At 47.9% G+C, this 25,416-nt stretch overlaps 1 protein-coding gene across 1 annotated transcript in view; it reads left to right on the plus strand.

Annotated features, from left to right (window-relative positions):
- DNMT3L (DNA methyltransferase 3 like) overlaps positions 1 to 25,416 on the plus strand; it is a 214,242-nt gene that overhangs the window by 82,275 nt on the left and 106,551 nt on the right. Inside the window, exon 8 of the mRNA XM_078679281.1 lies at positions 8,201 to 8,289. Coding sequence (XP_078535407.1) covers positions 8,201 to 8,289 — 89 coding nt within the window. The remainder of the gene's footprint in view (positions 1 to 8,200; positions 8,290 to 25,416) is intronic.

Raw genomic sequence — 25,416 nt, forward strand, 5'->3', positions numbered from 1 at the left:
TTCCACCCTGCCTGTAATAAGGAACACTGATTACCGCCTGCGCTCACTCAGGGCGTGAGCGTGGACATTAACTGCGTAATACATTCTATGCATGCATACTTCGATCTTAACGAACATGTTGCCTGTAATACACCTTAGGCATGCATACTTAACGAACGTGTTGCCCTGTATAGTTCCTCTCATGCATTCTGCTGAAAATTGATGGCAGGCTGTTGTTGTACCAGTACCTTAAGTTTGCGGATTGGATTTCGCGGTAATATTTCGGGCACGACGTCGGTCTGAAAGGCAAATGGATGCGTGAGTACAGCTCGGCCTGGGTGCCCAGGAATGTTGTGCATTGTAAGTGCGGCATAGTACTGTGTAGGGAATATGGCGGGAAGCACGGATACAGAACAAGCCAGGCCGGCAACACAGCACAAAGAATATTCAACTGCAGTGCCAGGTGCTAAACGAAACATAGCTGAATAACAAGCAGGTAAATAAAATTGGTTATAAACAGAGAGGTCCACCCCGCATGAGACCGACATGGTACTTAAAACTGTTATGATTGTTGCGAAATTGCTGCGATACCTCGAAAGGAAAACATGTTAAAGTCCCCGCAGCACGGCCGCAAAGCAAGGAAGGCCCATGCCGAGCGTCACAGGCAAGTGCTGTTAATGAGCAAAGGCCGTAGGGAACATGGGCCCCAGCAGTGGAAAAATGCCGCCACCCTACCATGTCCGTGCCGGACCTAGGGGGTATGGCCCATCTGCACCCTCCCCTGGAGTATGCCTTCCACCTAACACAGATGAAATCCAATATGTTGCACGTAGGTACCATGGTGGGTAGCGCCGCCGCTAAAGACACAACCGGGCAATCGGCCGCAAGGCCTGCGCGCACTGGGACTGTGCTGAAGCTGCCGGCCCAGCCGCGCCTGCTCACCGACCAGTGCTCGACGCCCCCGCCCCTCCCGCATTGCCAGGCAGGCAGGGGGGAAGGTTGGATTAACAAACCGGGCAGACTGCAAAGTCGGCAGTGCTCTGTTATCGTTCGCCGCCCCCGCCCCTCTCGCATTGCCAGGCAGGAAGGGGGGGGAGGTTTGATAATCAAAGTCGGCAGTCTCAGCTACCGTCTCGAAGACCCCTGCCCCGACTTGACTGAGGGCACAGCGACAGGGGAATCCCCAGGGCCGTTCAAATCCTGCTGCGGGTGCCCCGGGAAAGCTGCTGTGACTGTGCGGGTGAGGGAGTGTGGGGGGGAGGGATCGAATGACCACAAGCGACCCGCCCGACAGGGGGACACCGCCCGGGGCTCGTGCTACGCCCTGGGAAACGGGCCGGGGATATCAAACGAAACATGCCCCTCAGGGCGCCGACCCGCCCGCACCCGCCCGACAAGTGGAGGGGGGACCGAACGTTGCTCGTGCTACGGCCTGGAAATGGGCCGGGGTAGCAATCGTAACGCGCCCTTCAGGGTGCCGCCCCGCGCGCATTGATGCGGACCACATGCGCCAAAAGCGGGGGGGGCCTTGCCCCCACAAGCGCGTCCGACCCCCAAAGTCGTCTGTAGGGCTCGACGTCGTCTCGCTTACCCCCACCTTCTCAGTGGCCCGTCGATAAGCGGGCCGCCTAGCATGGCTCAACCTCTGAGAAGAGGGAGTAGGCGGAGGGGGGGTACCAGCCCGTAGTCCTAGCGCCGACCCGCATGCAGTAAGGCGGACTGTATGAGTCAAGGGGGGGGGAGTGGCCGGGTCAGCCAGGCCTGCCCAGGCCCCCAGCAAGCGCGACCGGAGAGGTCGGCTGTAGGGGCTAAACGTCCTTTTATTACCCCCACCTCCTCAGCGGCCCGTCGGTAAGCGGGCCGCCTAACCCGGCTCAACCTCCAAGAAGAGGGAGTAGGTGGAGGGGGGTACCAGCCCGTAGGCCTACACTCACCGCCAAATAGTGTCCGCCAAAGCGAGTGTCCGGGATCCTCCGATGTAAGGGAGGGATCCCAGGCCTGATGGGAGAAGGAGGGGGGAAGGCTGCCTGTGGGCCTCAACAAAATCGAAGCCTGGGAGCAACCTTATACCTGTAGCCGCGCCTCTTCACCGGTGCCGCCCCAGGGTCCTGCGGGGGGCTGCCCTCCTACGGGGTCCCCTTCAGGGACCATGGGCATCCTGCATTTTTTTTATATTGCGGGCCGGACAGACTGTCATTCCTGTTGGGGGCATTTGAGAAATACCACCGATAGCGCATCTGCACAGGAGAGAGTTGCGGTACCGGGCTTTCCCGAACCTGACTCTCTTGGCCTCCGGTGAGCACATCGGGACACCTCGCAAGTCTCCTTCATTTATAAACTAAAGTTTAAACACTGAAGCAGCAACTGAACTCTCAGCGCGAGGGGCCCTGCACACCAGGGACTGCAACCGCGTTCAAGGGCCTCACTAATCTAAATCCCCAACTCGTAACTTCTAAGACTGGGAACAGTGTCTAAATCTGCCGCTTCTGGGGGGAACTGTTGGCTTAAGAGGTTCTCCCTCTGAAGGACGAACTGTGCCAAAAACACAGGCTGGCTGATTCTGCTACACGTAACTGAGGAACTGTTTTGCTTTAGTGTTTCCCAGCTAAAAGAGCCGCCCTACGGGAATACTTGTAACCCCTCTTCTGACTGGCATCTTTAATTGGTTATATGTGGATTCTTGCCCTTTTGGATGTTAATGTTAATGTTAATGTTAATGTTATGGTGATTTATATAGCGCACGGCTGCCCCAGCCAAGGGGCGTCCCGGCGCTGCGAATAGACAGTTTACAGGGGGATAGAGGCGCAGAAAAGAACAGTTATTGAAAGAGATGTGTTTTAACAGCCTTTCTGAAGGCTAAAAGGTCCTGTATACCACGGATAGCTTCAGGCAGACTATTCCATAACTTGGCAGCCAGGAAGCTAAAGGAACGGCCGCCTACTCTGGCCAGTCTAGTCCGGGGAATGATCACAAGATGTTGTCCCTCTGAGCGGAGCGATCTCCTAGGAATGTACTCTGACAGGAGCGGGCGCAACATTGGGGGAGAGGTGGTTTTAAGGATTTTAAAGGCTAAGCACAGTGCCTTAAACTGGATCCTTTTGCCCACCGGGAGCCAGTGCAGTTTTTTCAAGGCTCCAGATACCGAAGAATGGCGAGGGAGACCTACCAGAGCCCTGGCAGCCGCATTCTGAACTCTCTGCAATCTGGCGATTTCCGCCAGATTTGCCCCCAAAAAAAGGGAGCTGGCATAGTCCAGTCTAGAAAGGATGGTCGCCTGAACAATTAGCTGGCGAGTACGGCAGTCAAAAAACTTCAAAATGGGTCTGATGTTGCGTAAAATGCCAAAGCACGTGGCAGCTACTTTTTTAGTGTGGTGGGTGAACTTTAGAGCAGAGTCCACCCAGACACCCAGATTTTTGACGCATTCCTTTGGCATGGGAGGGGGCCTAAAACCTCAGGCCACCAGTTGTCTCCCCAGGACGAGGTGTTTTTCCCCAGGAGCAATATCTCTGTTTTCCCAGCGTTTAAATGAAGGAAGTTCGCCGTCATCCAGTTGGTGATGTCAGTAAGTGTCTGTTTAAAGTGATGAGCCTCCAGACCACTGTTGTTATTAAGAGCCACCACCAACTGGGTATCATCTGCGTAGGACACCAGTGTAAGTCCGTTTCTTCTAGCCACCTCCGCCAAAGGGCGGACATAAACATTGAACAGGGTGGGGCTTAGGGAAGAGCCCTGCGGCACTCCCTGTCCAATGCTATGCTCCTTAGAGATGTAAGGGGGGGTAGAGACTCTGAAAGACCTGTTGGAAAGAAAGTCTCTAAACCATCCCAAGGCTATCCCTGTAACTCCAATTTCCTCCAGTCTCGTCAAGAGGACCTCATGTGACACCGTATCGAATGCAGCACTGAGATCCAACAGGACCAGTGCTGCCGTTCCGCCGGTGTCAAGAATGGTACGGAGGTCCTCTGAAACACTGAGCAAGGCTGTCTCGGTGCTGTGACCAGCTCTAAACCCGTGCTGAGAGTCATCCAGGGTGTTATTGGTACGGAGGAAATCGGAAAGAATGTTGTTAACATATGCCTCGATGATTTTGGCAGGCCAGGGAAGCAAGGAGATGGGCCTGAAGTTCTCAGGAAGCGAAGGGTCTAAGGTGGGTTTTTTTAAGATGGGGGAAACCCAAGCCTGCTTCCATTTGAAGGGAACTCTGGCGGTGGAAAGAGACAGATTGATGATGTCTCGGATGTGTTCTGTGATAGATTCATGGGCTTCACAGAAGGTATCCGGTTTTATGGGATCTGCCGGGGAGCCAGGTTTAATCTTTCTGCAGATTTTAAGGAGGCTCTCTCGCTCAAGTGTAGGAAAAGAGGAGAGAGAGGGCCTAGTAGGGTCAACAATGGCCGATGACTGCGGGCGTTTTGGGAAGGTGTCATAGATTTTCTTGATCTTATTGGTGAAAAAATTAGCCATATTATCACAGAGGTCAGGAGAAATGGTAGTAGTATTAATGGGTTTTTTTGCAGAAAGGTCTTTCAAAATTTTGATTTGGCCTAATTTTTATGTAAAGCTACTTTTTAGTTTTATATAAAACTGGTGTAGCGTCCTTTTGTGAGAGTTTTACTGTGTTACTATTGGTGTGTGTTGCACAAATACTTTACACATCGCCTTTGAAGTTAAGCCTTCCTGCTGTGCGCCAAGCTACCCTGTCGGAAGCGGTGGTCCCTACTTGGACAAGGCTGCATACCCCGGCCAACAAGAGACCCCGGTTCTAAAAGGGGATATTTTCCAAATTTAAGGAGCAAGCTGAGGGCACTATCACATTTAAAGCCAGGATATTGAACAGGGGGTGAAAGGAGGCTCTTAAGGAAAAGAGCCCCCCACTATAAGTTCCACTATTATTTCAGTGTTAAATTGAAGCAGATTGGATATTATCCAAGAAGATACATCTAAAAGGCATTACTGGTAATTAGTTTGACAGAGCATGAGGTTATCATCAAGCTTAAGAAGAATTTGTATTTAAAAGCATAGGACATTCATTTAAGACCGTAAGATTTGATGATTTTTGGGGGAGCCTAAGGGCATCTAGAACGAGGCCTGAGTTACCCTACAGGCAGTGATTTTGAAAATGGTTTGATATGGAACCAAGAAAGCAGCTTGTGTGTGGGCAGAAGGAAAAGAAACAAACCATGCCATGGCTTTTCTCTGGATCTCAAGTTCAGTCAAGTGAAAGAGCAGAATAGGACGAGAGGCAGAAGTAAAGGCCACAGACAAAGCCAAAAGGATTAGCGTAGCAGAGCCACCTTGGATAATACCCAGGTTGTTAGAAACTTTATAAAGTGTTCCATACTGGGCCGGAACACTGATTGAGAAGAATCATAAAGAATTGGTGTTTTTCAGAAACAAAGAAAGTTGGCTAATGTCAGGTTTTCTCCAAGATTTTTGACAGGTAAAGTGTGAGAGAGAAAGGGCGGTCACTACTTAAGGTCAAAGAGTCGAGGGGTTGACAGCTGTTATTTTTTTAGTAATGTTAGCACAAGAGTGGATTACCACTTGGATGGTACCGAGCTCGCAGTGATGGAGGAATTACATAATCAAAGTGGTTGGTAAATATGGGTGTTTTGACAATGGGCAGAGAATTGAAGGGAGAACCGGATTTGATTGAAGACATGATTCTGGGAAATAGAGCCAGGGTAAAGTAAGGAAAACTTAGACATAGAAGAAAACCTGGTTATAGAGGAGAGTGAATGATTAGCAATAGCAGGAGGTTGGAGTGTAAGAAGTGCGAAGTTGTTTATTGATGATTGCGATTTTGTTGTGAAAGAAGTCAGAGATAGCATTACAGAGGTGTAGAAAAAGAGTAATGGCTGATTAATTGTAAGGGGTGAATGAGATCCCGCACTGTCCTGAAAACTTCCTTGGTAGAGGTACATGCCTCTTGAATTTTAATACATTAGTAGAGAGAGCATCCTTATGGATTTGTTTCTTATATTGCCTAGGAGAAGATTCTACAGATGAAACAACAGTCAAGACGCCAGACTCTTTCTAAAGATTTGCAGTGTTCCTTGGTGGTAGTGAGCAAAGCAGAGTATATTGTAGGAGGAAGGTGGGCGAGGAAGGAGCATTTAGGCTGATTGGGAATGCTAGAATCCAGAACTGTAGATAACAACTGTTGTAGTTCTGAGTAAAATATCTTTGGGTCATGCTAGGAACACTGAGATGATATTTGACAGCCGCAGAGACTAGAGCGAGCTGTAAGGGGCCTCTCCCTCATGAGAGGCGTATGTTGGAAGAAGGGGGAGGAATTCACAAGACCATCATTCACAAGAGTTCAAACTGGTCAAGGAGGCGGTCTGTCCAGCCATGCAGATAATTATGGAGCTGCTTATGAGCAGTGGTTTGTAAAGTTGATAACATTACTTTTGTTATTGCACTGTTCTTGGTAGCATTTTATAGGATTATATTGCATAAGAGAGGTGATTATGCACAGCAATCCAGTTTTAGAAACACCTAAGGGAAACTATTTGGGTTATCATCAACATCATTACCTACTGGTACCTAATGGTACTGGTACTGATACTGTGACCATATATAGTTTTTCTTAGTTTATCTCATTGTGTTTATTCAGCATGTAAACTATTACAGTGACCATATTCTTTCTGAGACTGTGCTGGAGAACGCCCACCTCAAGCTCATCTATCACGGATGTCTTAGATAATGCTGAACTACACTTGCTAATTTGATGTCTAAAAGCTGTCCTATACATAATCATAACAAGAGTTCCTCCTATGTTCCCACCTCTCACTCCAGTGCAAGCTGGATCCCAACCTCCTGTATCCTCTAAAGCTGTATTTTCTTTCTTCCACGCTGTTGTAAGATGTGAAATGTCCCTTCTTCCCAGCAGACTCTCTCTTAGTGCCCATCAACAATGTGACTAAAGCTTCTAATTTCTTCCTCCGCTGCCTCAGAAAAGTAGAACATCTTGTTCCAAAGGAGCACTTGAAAATTGTGGTCCACCCATGCTGATCTCCAGACTCAATTTTGCCAACTTGGTTATTCTGGATGGTGGTCCTCACTCATATCTTGCTTCAATCAAACCCGTTCTCTCTCTGCAGCTTGAATGGCTTCCTCTTCTAAGAGATGAAGCTACATACATTCTCCAGGAATTACACTGGATTCCTCTATCTACAAGCATCACCTTAATGTGTAACTGCCTCTTCTTTAAAGCAATACCTATGAATAGATGTTGTCACTCTGCTCTCCTACCTATCTCTGGAGAATTAATAAACCTTTGAAGCCAGACTGGCTTTGGATTGAGGCATACACGTTTAAAACTGTGTCTTCCCTTAATTGCTCCTTCACTGAACTCTCTTCCAGCTAGCATCAGAAACCAACCCTCCCCTTTCCCTCAGGAAGTGGCTACTGACATATCTTTTTTGTCCTTTTCTGGACTAATCTAAGGCCTCCCTTCGAGACACCTGTCTCCACTTTTTTGCTGCTTTCTTTTGTCACTTCTGTCTGTCTTCCTTATTCACTGTAACTGCTGTTATACACTTTATGAACTGGTAAGCTTTGATAAATTCTCTCTTTGTAATTCACTCCCATCCTTCTCTAGAGGTGAAAAAATAAAAAGTTGATCATACATTTGTGCTTAGTACAGCATGTAGGTCTCAGTCTGGTGATCCTTATTGCAAGAGAGGTGACAAGGGAATTCAGCTTCATCAAACTAATATCCACAAATCACATTCTGTAAAAAGGTGCCCCAAATGGAGGGACGAGCATGTATTGTTTTTACTTTCATAGTTATTGTTGTTTAAAAAAGGAAGATGTGTTATATAATGGTGCCAGTCTGGGGAAGTCTGTGAGTTTGAGTGTTTTCAGGTATAAATAAAGCTGCTGTGGAAAAGTGTCCTTTTGAATGTATGTATCATATTTCATAGTGAGATTGAGATCCCTATGTCTCTTTGTTATGTTCTTGGGATGTACTTTTATTACCAGGCCTTATTTCTCCCTCATCTTCGCACATTGTTTGTCATCCCCTTCATTGCTTTTAAGTCCAGGAATTATTTGTTATTTAATACTTTGCAAAACATAGAAAGTGTGATGTGTTCCATCCTAAAGTGTGTGAAAATTAGGAATTGCATTGTACGATCTGCCACCAATAAAGTGTTAAAGTGCAGTATGTCTGTGAAATATTAACATTGTCATTTGTTTTCTTCCAAAACAGAACTGACAGAGCTTGGCTTCCTGGGCCCTGGGGCTGGTGAGGGGCGAATCACCTATGTACGTGAAGTCTCCGACATAAAGAGAACAGATGTAAGTGCTGTCTCATCTCCACCGAGATTTCCTGATACACTCACTGATGACCTGATGAAAAGGCAAGAACTCATGTAGATCTAGAAAAGGCCTTGCAGTTCTTTGGCATTTTGTCAATACCATGGCTAATGCTAGAAGAGTAACTAAAGTGGATGTTTGTTGCACAGGAATACCACTGCTGGTGACACCAAATGCATGCTGAGCCGGACTGTTCTTTTATTCTATCAGGCATTTCCCTGGTAGGTCGAAGGCTACCAATACATGCATCTATGTAACTACAGAGCCCACACCTTTTGTTAATGCCATCCATAATGGAAGCTCGGCTAACTGGCAGTGCCCACTGCCAGCATCTGTCGGTCATATGATAGGAACCCTAGATCCAGTGCTGTAAAAAAAATCATTCAGCTTGATAAGAGCAGAATTGAATTTAATTTCACCTTATTAAAGGTCTGTGGGAGAACACAATACTGACTGCTTTTGAGTCCACTACGAGTCTGGATTCTCTCCTAATGTTATGTGGGAGAAACTGGAAAGTATATTGTGTATTTGTTCTTTCGCCTAGGGAACTGGTGCGCAGTATTGGTACTGTCTCTTAGAGCAGATTGCTTTTTGTACCATATTAGAAGAACTGTCTGAGTAAGACAGTGGGATTCAGAAAAATTAATGAGGTTTTTGGTTGACATACTCTGCTGATACTTTGTAAGTGGGACACATTTATTTCTCCATTAATGTAATGTGAGGTGCAAATTGGTAATAGATCTAAGTATATTTGCAGAATAATGAGCACAGAGCATGCCACCTGCTACTGAAGTCCTTAGTCCTCCACTAGTTCTCTGTCAGCCATATGTGTTATATATTCCTGCCTCCAGAGATCAAAACAAGTAGAGACAAGAACTCAGTTCCAGAGCATGTCTTACCTCAGTGGGGTAAAGTGGGTCAGTTCTAAAGAGGGCAGTGGTGTTTTCTTTTGTTGAATTACTGATGTCAGATCACCAAAGACCCTTAGGTTCTTCTCTTTATTGGACAATTGCTGACAAATGTCCCCCTACTGATCCTCCTTCTATGACACCTATTTTTTTTACCTAGAAGAGATCTGTCAGGGTTTTTGTTTTCCATTTTTCCAGTGAAAAAAATGGGTCATTGGATTGTTTTGAACAAAAATTATTCTGGCAGGTCACTCACACGGCTATACTGTGTTGCGAGTAGTCAGCAAATAAAAGTAAACCTATACTAGGTCTGTCAGGTACCCGCACATAAGTGCAACGTTTGATCTGGAGTTGCAGTACTTAACAGGAGAGTGTGGTCCATGATCAGCACAAGGTCCTGCCTTTACTGCTGAGTGTTGCACACACTTTTACAGGAGTCACGCCATTACTTGCAGCCTGCTTGAGGTGAGGTGTTATCCACACACCCTTCCTAGGTGAATGTCTAGTGACTGGCCCTCTTCCCCAAGATACTCTAGACCAGTAGTTCCTAACCTTGGTCCGGGGACTCATGGGGGTCTGTGAAGCCTACTCAGTGAGTCCACAACTGCTTGGAAAATTAAATAATATTAGCAGATGAGCCCATTGTAGTAACATGATTAGTGGCCATACATCAGGGATCTTTTTTAAGTGTAGGTGGCCAAATGATACTTGATATTTTTCTACCCTCCAGCTACCCTTCTACTGCCCGATGATCATTCAAAGTTTTTGAAGTACCAATTTCTGCATTCATACCACTGTGAATGCTTAGCAGTCTGACTTTTTGTGGACAATATTCAACTTACCTCCTGGCCAATTTGTTTTTGCTCAGAATTTCGAACTCGAACCATTCACTTTTTGTATACTATGTGAATGGCTAATGACCTCCTCTTAAAATTCTGAGATAATTCCACGATTATCTCTCCCTTTTTCACTGCTCACCGACAAATCTTGACTCTATAGTTTGTGTTGTTATATAACACGTCTGATCATTTTTTTGCACCAAGTTATCTTTATCCTGATCTTTTGCATCAGCCAACTGTCACTCAGAGGAAAACAGTAGACTTCTTGCATTGTTTTGCAGTGGCTCACCAGTGTGCTCACAGTTGTTTGTTTGTACTTGTACACACACAACATGGTTTATTCTGCACACATATTCTTGTCAATATATAAATTCAAATAAATTAATCCTTGATTTATCTTTATGCTCATGATACTTCCCTGCCTTGAAAACATTACAGGGCAAAACAGGTGTTGGCTTTTATTGCGTGTTCTGTAGAACACTGAAGAGACTTATTTTACTATCTGTCACCTCTTTATTTCCCTATAGCAAAAGAATGTTACTTCTGCCAAATGCTAGACGCATGCTAGCCAATTGGTGGGATCATAGTGACAGTGAATTACATAATTCTGTGGAAACGAATCCCAAGATTTTAAATAACCTTGTTGAATCATATTGTGAGTAGTGGGGGATCCTGCCCACAAGGGGATTGAAACACATCTCTTAGAATACTTCCCTTATACTGCAGTATTTGAGTTCTAGGCTCCGAAGACCCCTTATATAGATTTCTATCCAAAAAAATAATAATAAAATGGGCTTTATGTGTATGGATCTCACAGTATGTCTGGTCCTCCAGCAGATTTATTTTCATGTGTATTGGACACAACATAGGTAAGCCGTTCTCTAAAGCTTTCTTTTCTCACTGGATTAATAACTGCAGCTTGGAGTGTTATTGGATGTCATTCTTCATGCCCCAGAGATCATTGACTCCCCAGCAGCAAAGTCCAAACAGCTTTTTAATTTTCCTTCAGTTTTTTTTCAATAACATGCTCATGAGAACTGCAAACAAACCATAAGTGTGACATTACAATAGTCTTGGAAACAGGGTGAAATATATTGTAGCACTGTGTACTGTGATCTGTGTACTTCTTGTTTTACAGTTGCCTCACCTCTAAAAGATATTACGTCAGCTGTATGCACAACTTATCTATGGACACAGGCCAAGTCAACAATGTGAGGATCTTCCTGGTGGATCCAAACCCTGGCTTGGCCATTCATGTTCCCAGACTTCCAAAGCTGTGCTTACGGCTGCACCAAAAAAAATGCTCTGGTGCTTCTTGAGTATGGAGAAGATGCCTCTCTGGTCTAGATATAGGGTGTAGGATTGGATATGCATGCATTTGTAGAGCTATCTAGCTTGCACATGTTCAGAAAGATCCACAGGGTCAATAGACAAAGCACCCCTGTAGTTCCGTGGTACTCAGGCTGAGGTGAAAGACGTTTGCAGTGTTTTGCCACAGCGATTACCCGAGATTTCTATACTGGAGGGATGGGTGCTACTGTGACATTACTTTTACCAACATTTTCAAACTTTCAAAACTTGGAAATCTTGCCTTTCTCTAAGTACTGTTTGCAAAAATAAGTTAATTTATCAATGTTCAAAGGTCTGTTTAGATGCTGGCATGTTGCCCTCCAAATCTATGCTCACTGCTTCATATTCTGTGCAAAGTGCATCAATCCGCGAACCATGTAAAGTAGTAAGTTACTTACCTGCAACATCTTGTACTTTTTAGGTCTCGCGTGGCGTACTGCGCATCGAGCTCGCGAGATTTTATGATTTTAGCAGTACTTCACTAGCGAGGGTTAAGCCCCGACCCTCTTCTCCATTGGCTGGCCTCCTAAACGGTGGCCAGCCATTGGAGAAGAGGTCCTAGTGACGTTCTCCTTCTGGCTAAGCCCCGTCCTTTTCAGACGGGGCTCCTTGACTTCCTGCTGGCGTAAAAGCTTTCTTATCTTCTTTATGTGGCCAACAGATAGCCCCATAAAGAACATAAGGGACCTTTTATGCCAGCAGGAAGGCACTTTGACTCTAGAAATAAAGGAAAAAGCACACCCGAGTGTGCATGTTTGTAGGAAAAGTTTACTTGGTTTTAAAACGTGGGGCGTCCATTTTGTTTGCTGTTAGCTTGTTTTAGAACTCGGTGGTGTTGATACGGTCTGCCTGAATTTTTCTATCTTTGTTATTGAATATTATCGAATTTGTTTGACTTTGTACTTGTGCTTCTTTTTTTGTACCTGTAGCAGTGCTCTGTGTCCAGGTTTGGCTCCGGTGTATGCGCTCGGCTTCGGTAGTGTTGATACAGTCTGCCTGAATTTTTCTATCTTTGTTATTGAATATTATTGATTTTGTTTGACTTTGTACTTGTGGTTCTTTTTTTGTACCTGTAGCAGTACTCTTTGTCTGCGTTTGGCTCCGGTGTATGCTCGCGGCTTCTTTTGCCACAGCTTGGCTGCTGGGTCGTGCAATCCTGTGGTTCAAACAAAGAACGCCTGCTGTCTGCTAATTGGACGTTGAGCTGACTGACGCGTATCGACCTCGGGCAGGACGGAGTACAATTATGCCCAGGACATCTATCAGACACAGACACTCCCACCTTTCTTGCTATGTGACATATTCTCTAAAATGACTTACTGAAAGTCTAAATTGTTCCTCTTTCCTACTGCCTCATCATTAAATAGTACACAAACTAAAGCTCTTTTTTTATGAGACGGAGGGGGGCTTCATAGTATCCGTCATTTGTCTGCAGCAGCCAATGGAAGAATAATGAGATGGAACTTGGTTCCCAGGGAGCTCCGGGGTCAAACTTCTCTGTGGTTTCCTGTCGAGGAGAAACCTCAGGCTACCTCGGTGCGCCTCCTTTCATCTTGGAATCCGATCGCTGTCTGGAGTTTTTTCTTCTTGATGACAGTTGGACGGCTGCCCTCACCATTCTTAAAGAGGCAGAGCACCTTAGCCACCGATGTTTACAGGGGACCCCACAGCTGACGGAATCAAAAATTTGCTAGCATTCGCGCCAAGAATTTTCAATTCTATTAAGGACACGGGGGCGAGGATTATGCTTCTTTTATCTTTACTGCAAAACACAGCAGCCAATGAAAATATACAATTTAGTGTAAAACAACTACATTGCCCATGATGCACACATATAGGTCACGCCTCCACAGTCTATAAGAGCCTCCTGCGTGTTCCCATCATCCTCTCTCTTTGCAGAGAACACAAATCCAAACGTGAACATGAATAAGTCCAAACTTCCTCCAACGTGGAGTATAAACTGAAATCTTCGAGCGCAAGCTCTTGCCATCCATCTTTTTCTATTCAGATTTCTTGTCTGATCCTGATAATAAAGGAAATGAAACATCCGTAACCACTGTATAATCAAGTATATCATAAAATGCAACATGGGCGGGTAAGCTTTAATACTGTTAATAAAGCCGGGTGGGATATTCCTCGCCTCCGTGTCCTTAATAGAATTGAAAATTCTTGGTGCGAATGCTAGCAAATTTTTTACATTTTTTTTAAAAATATTTTTTATTAACAGAACCATCAGGGCATTGATACATACAGTTGAAGCAATATGCAGTGTGTGGATCGCGAGTACAAAACCATGCGTATTGACACAGCAACCCATTTTCATCCCTACATACCCAATCTGTGTCACTCTGAGGCAATTTCTTCTTCTGCAAGGCTTGGTGGTTCACAAATATATCCACAAAACTTATTCCAAGCCCCCCAGATTTTCTCCCATTTCTTGGGGCACCCACGGTGAATAAACACTGCTTTCTCCGCTGCCATCACTTCATCCATATCACTGCACCATTTGCGGAGTGTAGTACTTCCGAGCCCCACAATAAGGCGATGTTACGTTTTGCCACCATCATGCCTAAAATTACCCAGTCTTGTTGCCGGTGATTTAAATCATTAGGCTCCCACACGTTCAGCAAACAGCGTCGGGGCTCTGGCACCAATGAAACATCTAGAGTTTGGGAAATTGTACGCATAACTGCTGTCCAATACGTTGCCATGTGTCTACAGTCCCAGATGGTATGATAGAACGTCCCCTCCTCCCTGCAGTGTCGTAGACAATATTTATGTGAAGTCGACCCTATTTTGTATAGCGTCGTTCTAGTGTAATATGTACGATGTAATATTTTAAGTTGAACCAGTTTTAACCTGGAGGGTATTGCTGTTTCTCGGGGGGATGAGAGGGCCTCCTGCCACTCGGACTCATCAAAGTCTCCCACGTCTCTGGACCAGGTCTGTTTTAGTGTGGACGTCATGTCAGGAAGATTGTTAATCCATTTCAGGGAAGTGGCCCTATCCGGCATATATTCTGTCAGAAGTCTATCCTCTAGAGGGGAGGATTCCCGCAGTTCGGTACCTGCAGGTATGGCCGACTGAAGTGCATGTCTAATTTGAAGGTATCTGAATATCTCTGTCTGTGCCATTTCGTATTGAGTCTGTAGGTGAGAGAAATCTACCACTTTTACCCCCTTCCAAAGATCACCCACCACAGAAATGCCTATATTGTCCCAGTACTGGAACCCTTTACTTTTACGAAGAAAGCCTAACCTGTATGAGTCCCACAGCGGTGTCATTTGCGTTATAGTCCCAGAGCATTTAAGAAGCCTATTTGCTTTGTACCAAAGCTGTACAGAGTGTTGCGTTGGGCCGAGTAGGTCTGAGGGCATGTGCCGGTTATACAGATTTCTTAACAGCCCTCTACACTCCAAGCACTGTCTGTCAGCAAGGTATGCCGGTTCGGTCTGTGAGACATGCAACCAATAATTTATCTGCTTAAGATGGGCTGCCCAGTAATACAGCTCAACATTTGGAAGCGCTATCCCCCCATCATACCAACTTCTTGTCAACTTATCTTGTGCGATGCGCTCTGGCCTCCCATCCCACAAAAGATTGGAAACAGTTGTAGCTACAGTTCTGAAGTAAGAGTCAGGAACCAGAATCGGCGTATTTTCAAGTACATAAAGAAATCGCGGGAGTGCCATCATTTTGTATAATGCCGCCTTGCCCAACAGTGTAATAGGGAGAGTTTGACCAACTTCTCATCTGAGCTCCTCTAGGGCCAATTCACTTAACTGGTTGGCACCTAGCAAGTGAGCTTCACGTTTTTAACTGCAGCGGGATACCCCCAGAATAAAATAGTTTCCGGCAATCCCCCTACATTTTAAATCACCCCTTAGGCTACTAGCCACAATACCCACACACCCGCACTTCACCATAAGGCTGTTGGATACAAAAGATCTCCGCCAAAGAGCCCCTCATTGAGGTGAGCCCGTCGGGGATTGCACCGCCTCCCCGACGAGGAGCAAACGCCGATGATGAAGCATGACACCCAAATGGGTGTGTGAGGCAAATACATCCAACATAATGGATGCCCAAAGGTGTTACTTCTACACCCTCGGTCACGCCAGATATACACCATCCCCTCTCTAGGAACGTTTCAGCAACTCAGTTTTGTTTACCCATGTCTGCCCAGGGCACTAGCTGATACCGGACCTTCCACTTTTTCGAAGTGGTAAAAAGTGCCTTTCTGATCAATTGATCACCCTCCCTTCTTTGAAATTATTTGCGTGATAGTCCCAGAGCATTTAAGAAGCCTATTTGCTTTGTACCAAAGCTGTACAGAGTGTTGCGTTGGGCCGAGTAGGTTTGAGGGCATGTGCCGGTTATACAGATTTCTTAACAGCCCTCTACACTCCAAGCACTGTCTGTCAGCAAGGTATGCCGGTTCGGTCTGTGAGACATGCAACCAATAATTTATCTGCTTAAGATGGGCTGCCCAGTAATACAGCTCAACATTTGGAAGCGCTATCCCCCCATCATACCAACTTCTTGTCAACTTATCTTGTGCGATGCGCTCTGGCCTCCCATCCCACAAAAGATTGGAAACAGTTGTAGCTACAGTTCTGAAGTAAGAGTCAGGAACCAGAAATGGCGTATTTTCAAGTACATAAAGAAATCGCGGGAGTGCCATCATTTTGTATAATGCCGCCTTGCCCAACAGTGTAAGAGGGAGAGTTTGCCACACCTTAACGTCTCGTTTAAACCGCTCTAGGTGGGGTCTAAGATTTAGATCGTAAAATTCGTTTGGGTCTGGCGTAATGTAAATACCCAGGTGTTTGAATGCTGTCGCGGTAGTTCTCAGGGGGCAACTCACGGGCAGAATAGGAGGGGGGGGGCGGTCAGGACATAGAAAATGGACTTGGACCAGTTAATTCTGTAACCTGACACTCTACCGAACTTCTCACTGACGTTCAGCAATTCTAGAATGGATTTCTTGGGGGAGGTGAGGTACAACAAGATATCATCCGCATATAGGGATATGTGGTCCTCCCACATATCGGTCCAACAGAGTCCTTTGATAGAGGGTTCCCATCTGATCCAGATCGCAAGTGGTTCTAAAATCAGCGCAAAAAGCAGCGGGGACAACGGACATCCCTGCCTTGTGCCTTGGCCAAGTGGGAAGTCTCGTGAGATGTGTCCATTGGCAGCAACGTGTGCCGAAGCCCATATGACGGGGCACTGCGAACAAGTAAGGCCATTCCACTGTATCGAACGCCATGGTGGCGTCCAGGGAAAGGATAACTGCAGGCTCCTGGATATATGGTGTGCGCGCCAGGACCGCGTAAAGCCGACGCAATTTAAGTGCCGTGCTACGATGTGGCATGAATCCAGACTGGTCCTGATTCACTAAGGAGGAGAGGTGGGGAGTCAGCCGCAACGCCAGTAGTTTGGCTAGGATCTTGGGTTCTGTGTTTATCAAGGAGATTGGACGGTAGGAAGCGCTGTCCGTCTCTGGCCTGCCGGGCTTATGGAGTGCGACAATTGTGGCAAGTCGCTGATCTCTCGGTAACTCCCCTGCCTCGAGTCTATCAGCAAACATACTGAGTAAGACGGGAGCAGCCGTCTGCACTGTTCTTTTATACAGTTCTACTGGGAGTCTATTGGACCCCAGTGCCTTACCAGATTCAAGTGAGAAGGTTGTCGTCTGTAACTCTTCTATGTTGATGTCTGCCTCTAGCTGGAGTGCCTCTTCAGGGGAAAGTTGAGGGATCGACAGATCTTTAATATAGTCATACGCCTCCTCAGTCGTGTATGACGCCCGGGGAGCATATAGTTTTTCATAATGATCGGCCAGGATGTCAACTATACCATTTGGATCAGAGATCACGGAGCCTGTGGAGGACAGCAACTGTGCAATGACCCTGTTCGCTCTTTCTTTTATATCCAGCCATGCTAGCATCTTTCCCGCTTTATCCCCCATTTCGTATATTCTATGCCTATTTACTTGGAGTTTGCCTTTCGTAATCTCCCTCTGATATGCCACATACGCAGTTTGTTTAAGGTGAACCTCGTGGGCGGCTCCCAGTGACGGGTGTGCCACCTGTTCTGTTATTGCATTGGCTAGGTCCTCTTCAAGTTTATCTAAATCCGCCCGCTGCGCCCGTTTGTGACCTGTATTTGAGGCTATTGCTTGCCCACGCAGGACTACCTTATAGGCCTCCCAGAGCGTGCTAGGGGAGTCTACCGAACCCGCATTTTCTTGAAAAAATTGTCTGGAAGTGACTGTGAGGTTTTTCATAATGGGGGCCACATGTAGAAAACTAGCATGAACCGGGAACATATGTTTTCTATGAGTCTGGTGATGTGTATACTTTAGCAGCAGTGGAGAATTATCTGATATACCCCTAGGACGGATAGATACTTCCTCTATTCCCTGCAAGCCATCTGCGGATATTAGAAAATAATCAGTGCGTGTGAGACAGTTATGGACCCCGGAGCAGAAAGTGTACTGTTTCTCACCAGGGTGTTTGTATCTCCAACTATCCGTGAGTCCCAGAGCGTCCACTAGACCAAGGAGACGTCGTCCACCCTGTACCTCTGATCTGCTAGGGAATCTGTCTACTGTGCCGTCAATTATGTCATTAAAGTCGCCCCCTATGAGCAGTGTCGCAGCAGGCAGTGTCATTAGGAACGCTGTGAGAGCGGAGTGGGCCTGTGCGTGAAGGGCCGGAGGGATATAAACAGAGACCAAATTAAACAATCGCCCTTCCCATTGACATGTCAGTGCCGCGAAACGGCCTTGGTTGTCAACTCGCTTCTGTTGTATCACCAGTGGGAAATTCTTTCTGACAAGTATCCCCACGCCTCTAGAACCTGAGGAAAACTCTGTATGTGCAATCATTTTATATACCCATCGATCCATAGCTTTGACAGCCGAGCCCATTAGGTGCGTTTCTTGCAATAGAACCACCGCGGGGCCACAACGCTTTAAATGTTGTAGCACCAAGCTTCTCTTCACTTTGTCTCCTAACCCTCGGACATTCCAAGTCAGTATTGTTAAGGCTGCCTGGGCAGCCTTAAGCTCTTGTGAAACATGCTCAGCCATCAGAGATATTAAAAGGCGCCAAATATGCAATGTTGCACTTGCCCCGCAAGGATCCACCATTAAAAGAGAGTGTTGCCCCAGTAACAATGCTTACAACTAACTTAACAAAATTAAACCGAACAGTTACTCCCTAACCCCAGCTCCCACCCCCACTCCCTGACTCCCTGCCTAGCAAGCCTGCAACTGCCCGCCACCCCAACTCAGCAGAGTGCTTCTTCCCACCCAAGACTGCAATACTTGCTTGTCGGGGGGTAATGAGTTCTTTAAGGCGCCAGCCCTTCTCAAACTCCAAGGCTTGCCTCAGTCCGAAACCTCAAAACGGTTCAGTCACAAGAGTCCATATAGCCGCTCAGCGCGACGGGGAACACCGGCGCCTCTGCTCGGTCTATTCCTCCTCCAGCGGCGTCGTCTGGCCAGATCCGTGGCTCCGGGAACCCTGCTTTCCCGGGTCTTCTTCTCCAGCCCTACGGCGGCGAGATCCATTCCCTCGATCAGCGTGGCCCACCGGACTCCATCATTCCAGCCAGTCGTGAGCCAACTCCGGCGTATCAAAGAACCAGGTTCGGCCCCCAGCCACTACTCTAAGTTTTGCAGGGAAGAGCATAGAATACTGCAGTTCCCGTTCTCTGAGCAATTTTTTAATTTCAAAGAAACTTCGTCTGCGTCTCGATACAGCTGCAGTGTAATCAGGGAAGAAGGTGACAGTAGAATTCAGTCAGGCGAGATCTGTGCCGCCTGCAAAATTGCGTCTCTATCTCTGAAATTGAAAAGCCTGGCTAGTACTGGTCTAGGGGGTGCCCCCGGCTTAGGTATTCCTCCTGGCACCCTGTGGGCTCGTTCCACTGAGAAGAAATGAGAGAGTCCCTTAGGTTGTAGTTTAGTTTTTACCAGCTCTTCCACATACAAATCCATTGCTTGGGCGCCTTCAGTTTCTGGAATACCAATAATTCTTACGTTATTCCGTCTTGCACGCCCTTCCTGGTCATCAATCTTATCAGCGAGTATCTTGTTCTCTTTTTCGAGTTGAGCGACCGTTACCTGTACCTCTGAAGTATCCAAAACTAGAGAGTTTGCAACTATTTCAACCTCTTTCACCCTATCCCCCATTTTGTGGAGGTCCGGCCGTAGCAAGAAGACATCGGTGGAGATTGTTTCCACCGTAGTCTGGACGCTTGCGAGAGCTTTCATGATGTCTTCGAGTGTGACTTTTTTGGGTCCTTCTCCATCCGGCACCTTATGTTGTGATGGGCGTCCTTCCGGCGCTGGAGGAGAGCTTTAGTCATACGCAAATTTATCGAGCTTGAGCTGTGCGGCCTGGTTTCTCGGACCCCTGCCCGCCATGGCTCAGCGGATTGAGGAGATATCTGGGGTTGAAGTCTTTCTGGGATATTACTCCCATAGCAGGGTCCGAGGTGGTCAGTGGGCCCGGGGGGGGGGGGCTGAAGGAGCACACAACGCCCCGTAAATCCAACCGTCGGCACAGCACGGAAATGAAGGATCGGTTTTGCTCCTCTCCCTCTGATCTGGCGCGGGAGCTATTATGTCTCCGTGCGGCGACTCTGCACAGTATGCCACAGTCCAATAGCAGGATCTGCCTCTCACCAGCACCTCTGTGGAGCTCACTATTGGATCCCTGCACAGCGTCCTTTTTAAGCAGGTAGTGTCCAATGCCCCAGCACTCGCCAGGACCTCGGCGCCAGGGGGGAGGGTGCAGCTGCACGAGGCTATGTCGCAGTCCGTAGCGGCAAACGAATCTCGGCCCGTGTCACCACTAATCGTATGTTCAAAGCTGTGGCGAGTCGTGGTAACAGGTACGTTGGGGCAGCGTCGCCACAGTTCGCAGCACTTACTGGTGCTTGTCTGCTGTGCACGTGGCAGCCGCAGCCCGGTCCCCAAGTCAGCCGTTCGCACTCGACGGGACTGCTGGCCGTGGATCCCCAGGAAACAGTGTCAGCACAGGCCACGGGGCCCGCGCGGGAGAAGGTGTCGATAGTTCCGCTGAGATGCGCCAGGGAAGGTCGGGCGCAAGTGTCTACCTCCGGATGGTCAGCCGCGCCGTGCACCACTCCGCGTCAGCCCCTGACCCGGGCGTCGCCACTACTCCAGTCCCAGGTTCATCCGCTGCGTGCAGGCCGCTCGTTCTCAGACAGCGATTCCAACCGCAGGCAGCCTCGGATTTTCACCGGAGTCCCTCCGGTCACTGCCGCTTGGGTTCGGACGTCCGCTTCAGCCGTTGGAGCACGTATGGTAACGGATAAGTGAGCGGATCTATGTAAAGGGCTGGATCAACCCCGGAGCTCAAAGACTAAGCAGCCATCTTAGTCGGCCGTCGGCCACGCCCCATGCTAGCAAATTTTTGATTCTATTACAGGACCGGAGGCTTCAGATTATGCTAGTTTAACGCTGTCCAAATACCACAGATGAATATATCACCCACCGGCTTATAATAAAATGTTTTAAAAGTTGACTCTGAAGACCAATCTGCGCAACGCATAATGTCTTGAATGTTAGGACCCAACATATACGATTTTGAGGCCATAGCGCCTCTGACAGAATGTGCACTAAACCTTTGGATGTCAATACCAGCTTCCTGCATGATAAATCGAAGCCATCTGGCAATGGTGGCAGCAACCACCGGTTTATACGGCTTCAGTAAAGCAAGCAACAGTTGAGGACAACCCTGTGGTCTTAGTGCCCTTGTACATTCCTCATATGCCTTTAAACAATTCACTACACATAATTTTTCATTCTCTGGGAAAGCATTGTAGTCAATGTGTCGAGAAAGTGTCTTGGTACATCCTGTAATAGTGAAAGAAACCCCTTCCGTGCTCTCACGTCCGATGAATGTCTGCACGCTGAGAGGCATAGCAGCGTAGCCAATTTGGCCGATAACTGCTTCCTAGATAGAAGAGCATTAACAGACCAATGACTGAACAGAGATATAACTAAAGAGACATCCCACAGACCCGTGTATTTAGGTTTGGGAGGATTAGCAACTCTGATGCCCTTAAGGAGTTTGTATACCACTGGATGCATGCCGACTGGCTTGCCACCCACCATTAAATGACCCGCTGAAATGGCTGACCGGAAATTGTTGACCGAGCAATATGCCAGACACTCCGAAGCTTTTTCGGAAAGGATATTTAACACTTGGGATAATTCCGCCCCCACGGGATCCAAATGTCGTTCCAAGCACCAATCCACCCAGCCTTTCCAGGCCGAGGAATAACGCTTCCTCGTGGAAGGTGCCCAGGCCTGCTTGATAAAGTCAGAAGCCTTGTCCGAAACTCCTGGCATGTGCCACTGTTTCCTGAAAGCCTCCATGCCTTCAGCGTGAGGCGTCCCTCCAGAATCATGGGATGATTCTCCTGAAGAGGGCCCAGGAGCAATGAGTTCGACTTGGGGAGCAACCTGGGAAGGTCGCAACTCCACTGGAGTAACATCGGAAACCACAGCTGTGATGTCCACCACGGTGTCATGAGGACTATCTCTGCCCATTGCCTGATCACCTGTGACATCACCCTGGGGATCAGTAAGAACGGGGGAAATGCATACTGGGTCGTGCCCGACCAATTCTGCAGAAATGCATCGGTCGCCCGAGCCATCGGGTCCGGCCTCCAGCTGAAAAACTGAGGGATCTGGTACGTGAGCCTGGCGGCAAAGAGGTCCAACTGAAAGGGACCCCAAATGTCCTGAAGCCACTGAAAGACTCTGGGAAGCAACTTCCAGTCGCTGAAGTCCCTGAGGTACCTGGAGTTCCAGTCCGCCACCTGATTGGATTGTTCTGGTATATGTACCCTGCAATCACCGTTATCTGTTGGTTGAGGCAATAATGCCTAAAGTCCTTGGCTATTTCGACCAGAAGGGACGATCTCGTGCCTTCCAACTTGTTGATATACCTCACCACGGACACATTGTCCATGCGAAGGAGGATGCAACAAGAGGTCTGCTTCGGGGACAGTGTCCGAATTGCGAAAGACCTGGCAAGTAGTTCTAGACAGTTTATGTGTAACGACAGTTCCTGCTGAGACCATCTTCCGCCTGTGGAGATGCCTCCGCAGCACGCACCCCAGCCCCAACGGCTGGCGTCTGACTCGATAACTACTTCTGGTTGTGAGCCGAAGATTGCTCTGCCATTTCAGGCATCTACGTGGCCCAGCCACCACTGCAGTTCAGTCCTGACTTCCTGAGACAATAGAATGTTGTCCGCGTAGGAGAACTCTTTCTGGATGTGCTGAATCTTCAGACGCTGTAAGGCCCTGTAATGGAGAGGGCCCGGAAATATGGCTTGGATTGAAGAGGCTAGAATCCCTACTACTCTGGCAATGGCCCTGAGCGCAACCGTCGGTCTGCTCAGCAATGCAAGAATCTCTTTCTTGAGATCCATCAATTTTGTCTTGGGAAGGCTCAACTGAGCCGACCTTGAGTCTATCGTGAAACCGAGAAAGTCTATCAACTGCGTCGGGGAAATCACTGACTTTGCGAGGTTGATCACAAAGTCCAAGTTCAGCAGCAGCGTCGTAGTGAACTGAAGGTGCTTTAGAAGGGTGTCCTGGCTTTGAGCCACGATCAGGATATCGTCCAAATAGATTATCAGTCTCACCCCCCACTCTCTCAGATGAGCCACAACTGGCTTCATCACCTTGGTGAAACACCACGGAGCTGATGAAAGCCCGAAAGGAAGGGCCAAATACTCGTACCACTGACTGTTCCACCGTACCTGGAGAAAGCGACGGTGTGGCGGGAAAATCGAAATGGAGAGGTAAGCGTCCTTGAGATCTAACCTCGCCAGCCAATCTCCTTCCTGCAACAAGTCTGCTAACAGATGGTTGTATGTGAGAAACTGATTGAAACCCTTCAGGTTGAGGACAAGTCTGTTTCCACCTACTTTCATCTGCAGTAGGAAAATGTTGCTGCATAAACCGTGAGGCCCCCCATTACAAGGTGCTATCGCGTGTTTCTGCAGTAACTGTGCAATTTCTGCATCTATAAAACTGCGATCTTGTAGGGAAAAATGGAGATTCGCGGGCAGATCATTTTGAAACGGAGGAGAATAAAACTCCAACTGAAAACCCCTGATGGTTTGCAACACCCAAACATCCTGAGTCAGCTTCTGCCATTATTGAAGACAGTGCTGAGTGCGACCCCCCCAAAGAAGATGAGAATGGTCTGTAACACTCACCTGAGGATTGTTGGGCCTTGAAGTTTGCCCTGTTGCCGCCAGTCTGGAAACGTCCTCTGTTGAATCTCTGGCGAGGGGTAGAATGCACCTCCACATGTGGAGTCCCACTCCCCCCCTGCCGCGAACGAAGCCACCTCTCTGGGAGCCTTGCTGGAAATTTCGGCCTGACGAGCGGCCCCTGCCTCGTCCGACCCGATAAAAAACACCCTGCTGGAAGACTCTCTTAATTCCAGTTTGCGCTTTGTCCAGTGATGTAAAAGTGCTGACATATTTCGACACGTCTTTAACGAATCGCTCTCCGAAGAGCTGCCCACTCGCCAAAGGGACCAGGTTCTGCGTCCGCCACTTCCGTTAAGTTGCTATCCATTCTGATCAGCAGCGACTTGCGCCGTTCTGCTGAAATCACGCAATTGGCATTGCCAAGAAGGCATATTGCCCGTTGGGTCCAACCAGCTAGGATTTCAGGGTCTACAGGAGCAGCGCTCTCCTTGGCCACCAAGGCCATCTCTAAGATTTTTGCCCAGGGGCCCACTATGTCTAGCCGCTTATCCTGACATCCGCGCCATGCTCGGTCGATGCCTCGTTTTGGGTCCTTGGGAAATTTCTTTAAGAAGGTGAGGAGACTGGCATCTATTTCTGGTGTCTCGGCCACCTTATCTGGGACTTCTGGACGTGGGCATTCCGACCGTAGTCAGTTACATACCTCCCTGGAAAAACTCTTTCGGAGGTTCTCACGCAAATAATCAGAGACCTCTGGAGGTGGAGTCCAGTCTGAGGACCTGGGATGCATGATGTCTGTCGGGTCGAAGGTGAAAGGCGTATTCGGGGGTTCCGAAGCTGACGGCAGTGAGATTTTCTCTTTCTTTAGAGGAGGAAGATCCTCTGAGGTGTCGGTATCTGTGTCTGTGCACGTTGTGGTAGTATCAGTATCGGGGTGCACCCTTTGTTTAGATTTGGCCTTGCCCCCTGAATAGGAATGGTCTCCAGCCCCGCTGCTGGGCAGCGTTGACAGTGCCTGGGCATGGGGCCATTGCTTAGTAGTAACCGTGCCCTCACTAGAAGCCGAAGCTTCAGACTTTTTTCTTCTGCGACTCTTTGCCATAGCCGTGACGCTTGGCAAAACTCTCCAGTTGCCGTTTTATAGGGCGTAAGGCGGCCGCCAGGGCCTGATGGACGGTCTGAGGAACCGTGGACTCAATTGCCCTATTTACCGAAGATTGGACTGAGGCGTCCAGTGCTTCCACGAGGTTATCCTCCATGACAGTCTCCTGCTGTCCTTCGTAACTCTCATCCTCATCCTCATTGGGGTCTTTAACCCAGTCCTCCGTGACAATAGCTGGATTGAAATAAGTTATCCGTATGTATTTGCCTTTATAGCCACACAAACCACCAGGATCGGTAATGGGGTGGGGGGGGGTCAGCCCACCTGCACACAAGTTCCAGATACTTTTAAATGTACAACCACATCAGCAAAGTTGTATTCACAGGTCAGAGACCTAGGCCAATTATCAGACTAATATATATACAGAGCGTGTGCTCGCTCTATTTGGCCAGGATTTTACAACCAGCAAAGGCGATACTTAAGCAGAGCGGCATCCGATCCTAATGCGTGCGAGAGAAGTTGAGGAATTTTGGCGCTGAGTCGCGCCGCCCAAACGCGCCTAAAAAGAGCCCAAAAACGCCCTAAATGCGCGCGTTGGGGAGCGCGCGTTAACCGAGAGCCACCCGGCACGT

This window comes from Lissotriton helveticus, chromosome 3_1, assembly GCF_964261635.1.
Source record: "Lissotriton helveticus chromosome 3_1, aLisHel1.1, whole genome shotgun sequence".
Taxonomy (NCBI): Eukaryota; Metazoa; Chordata; class Amphibia; order Caudata; family Salamandridae; genus Lissotriton; species Lissotriton helveticus.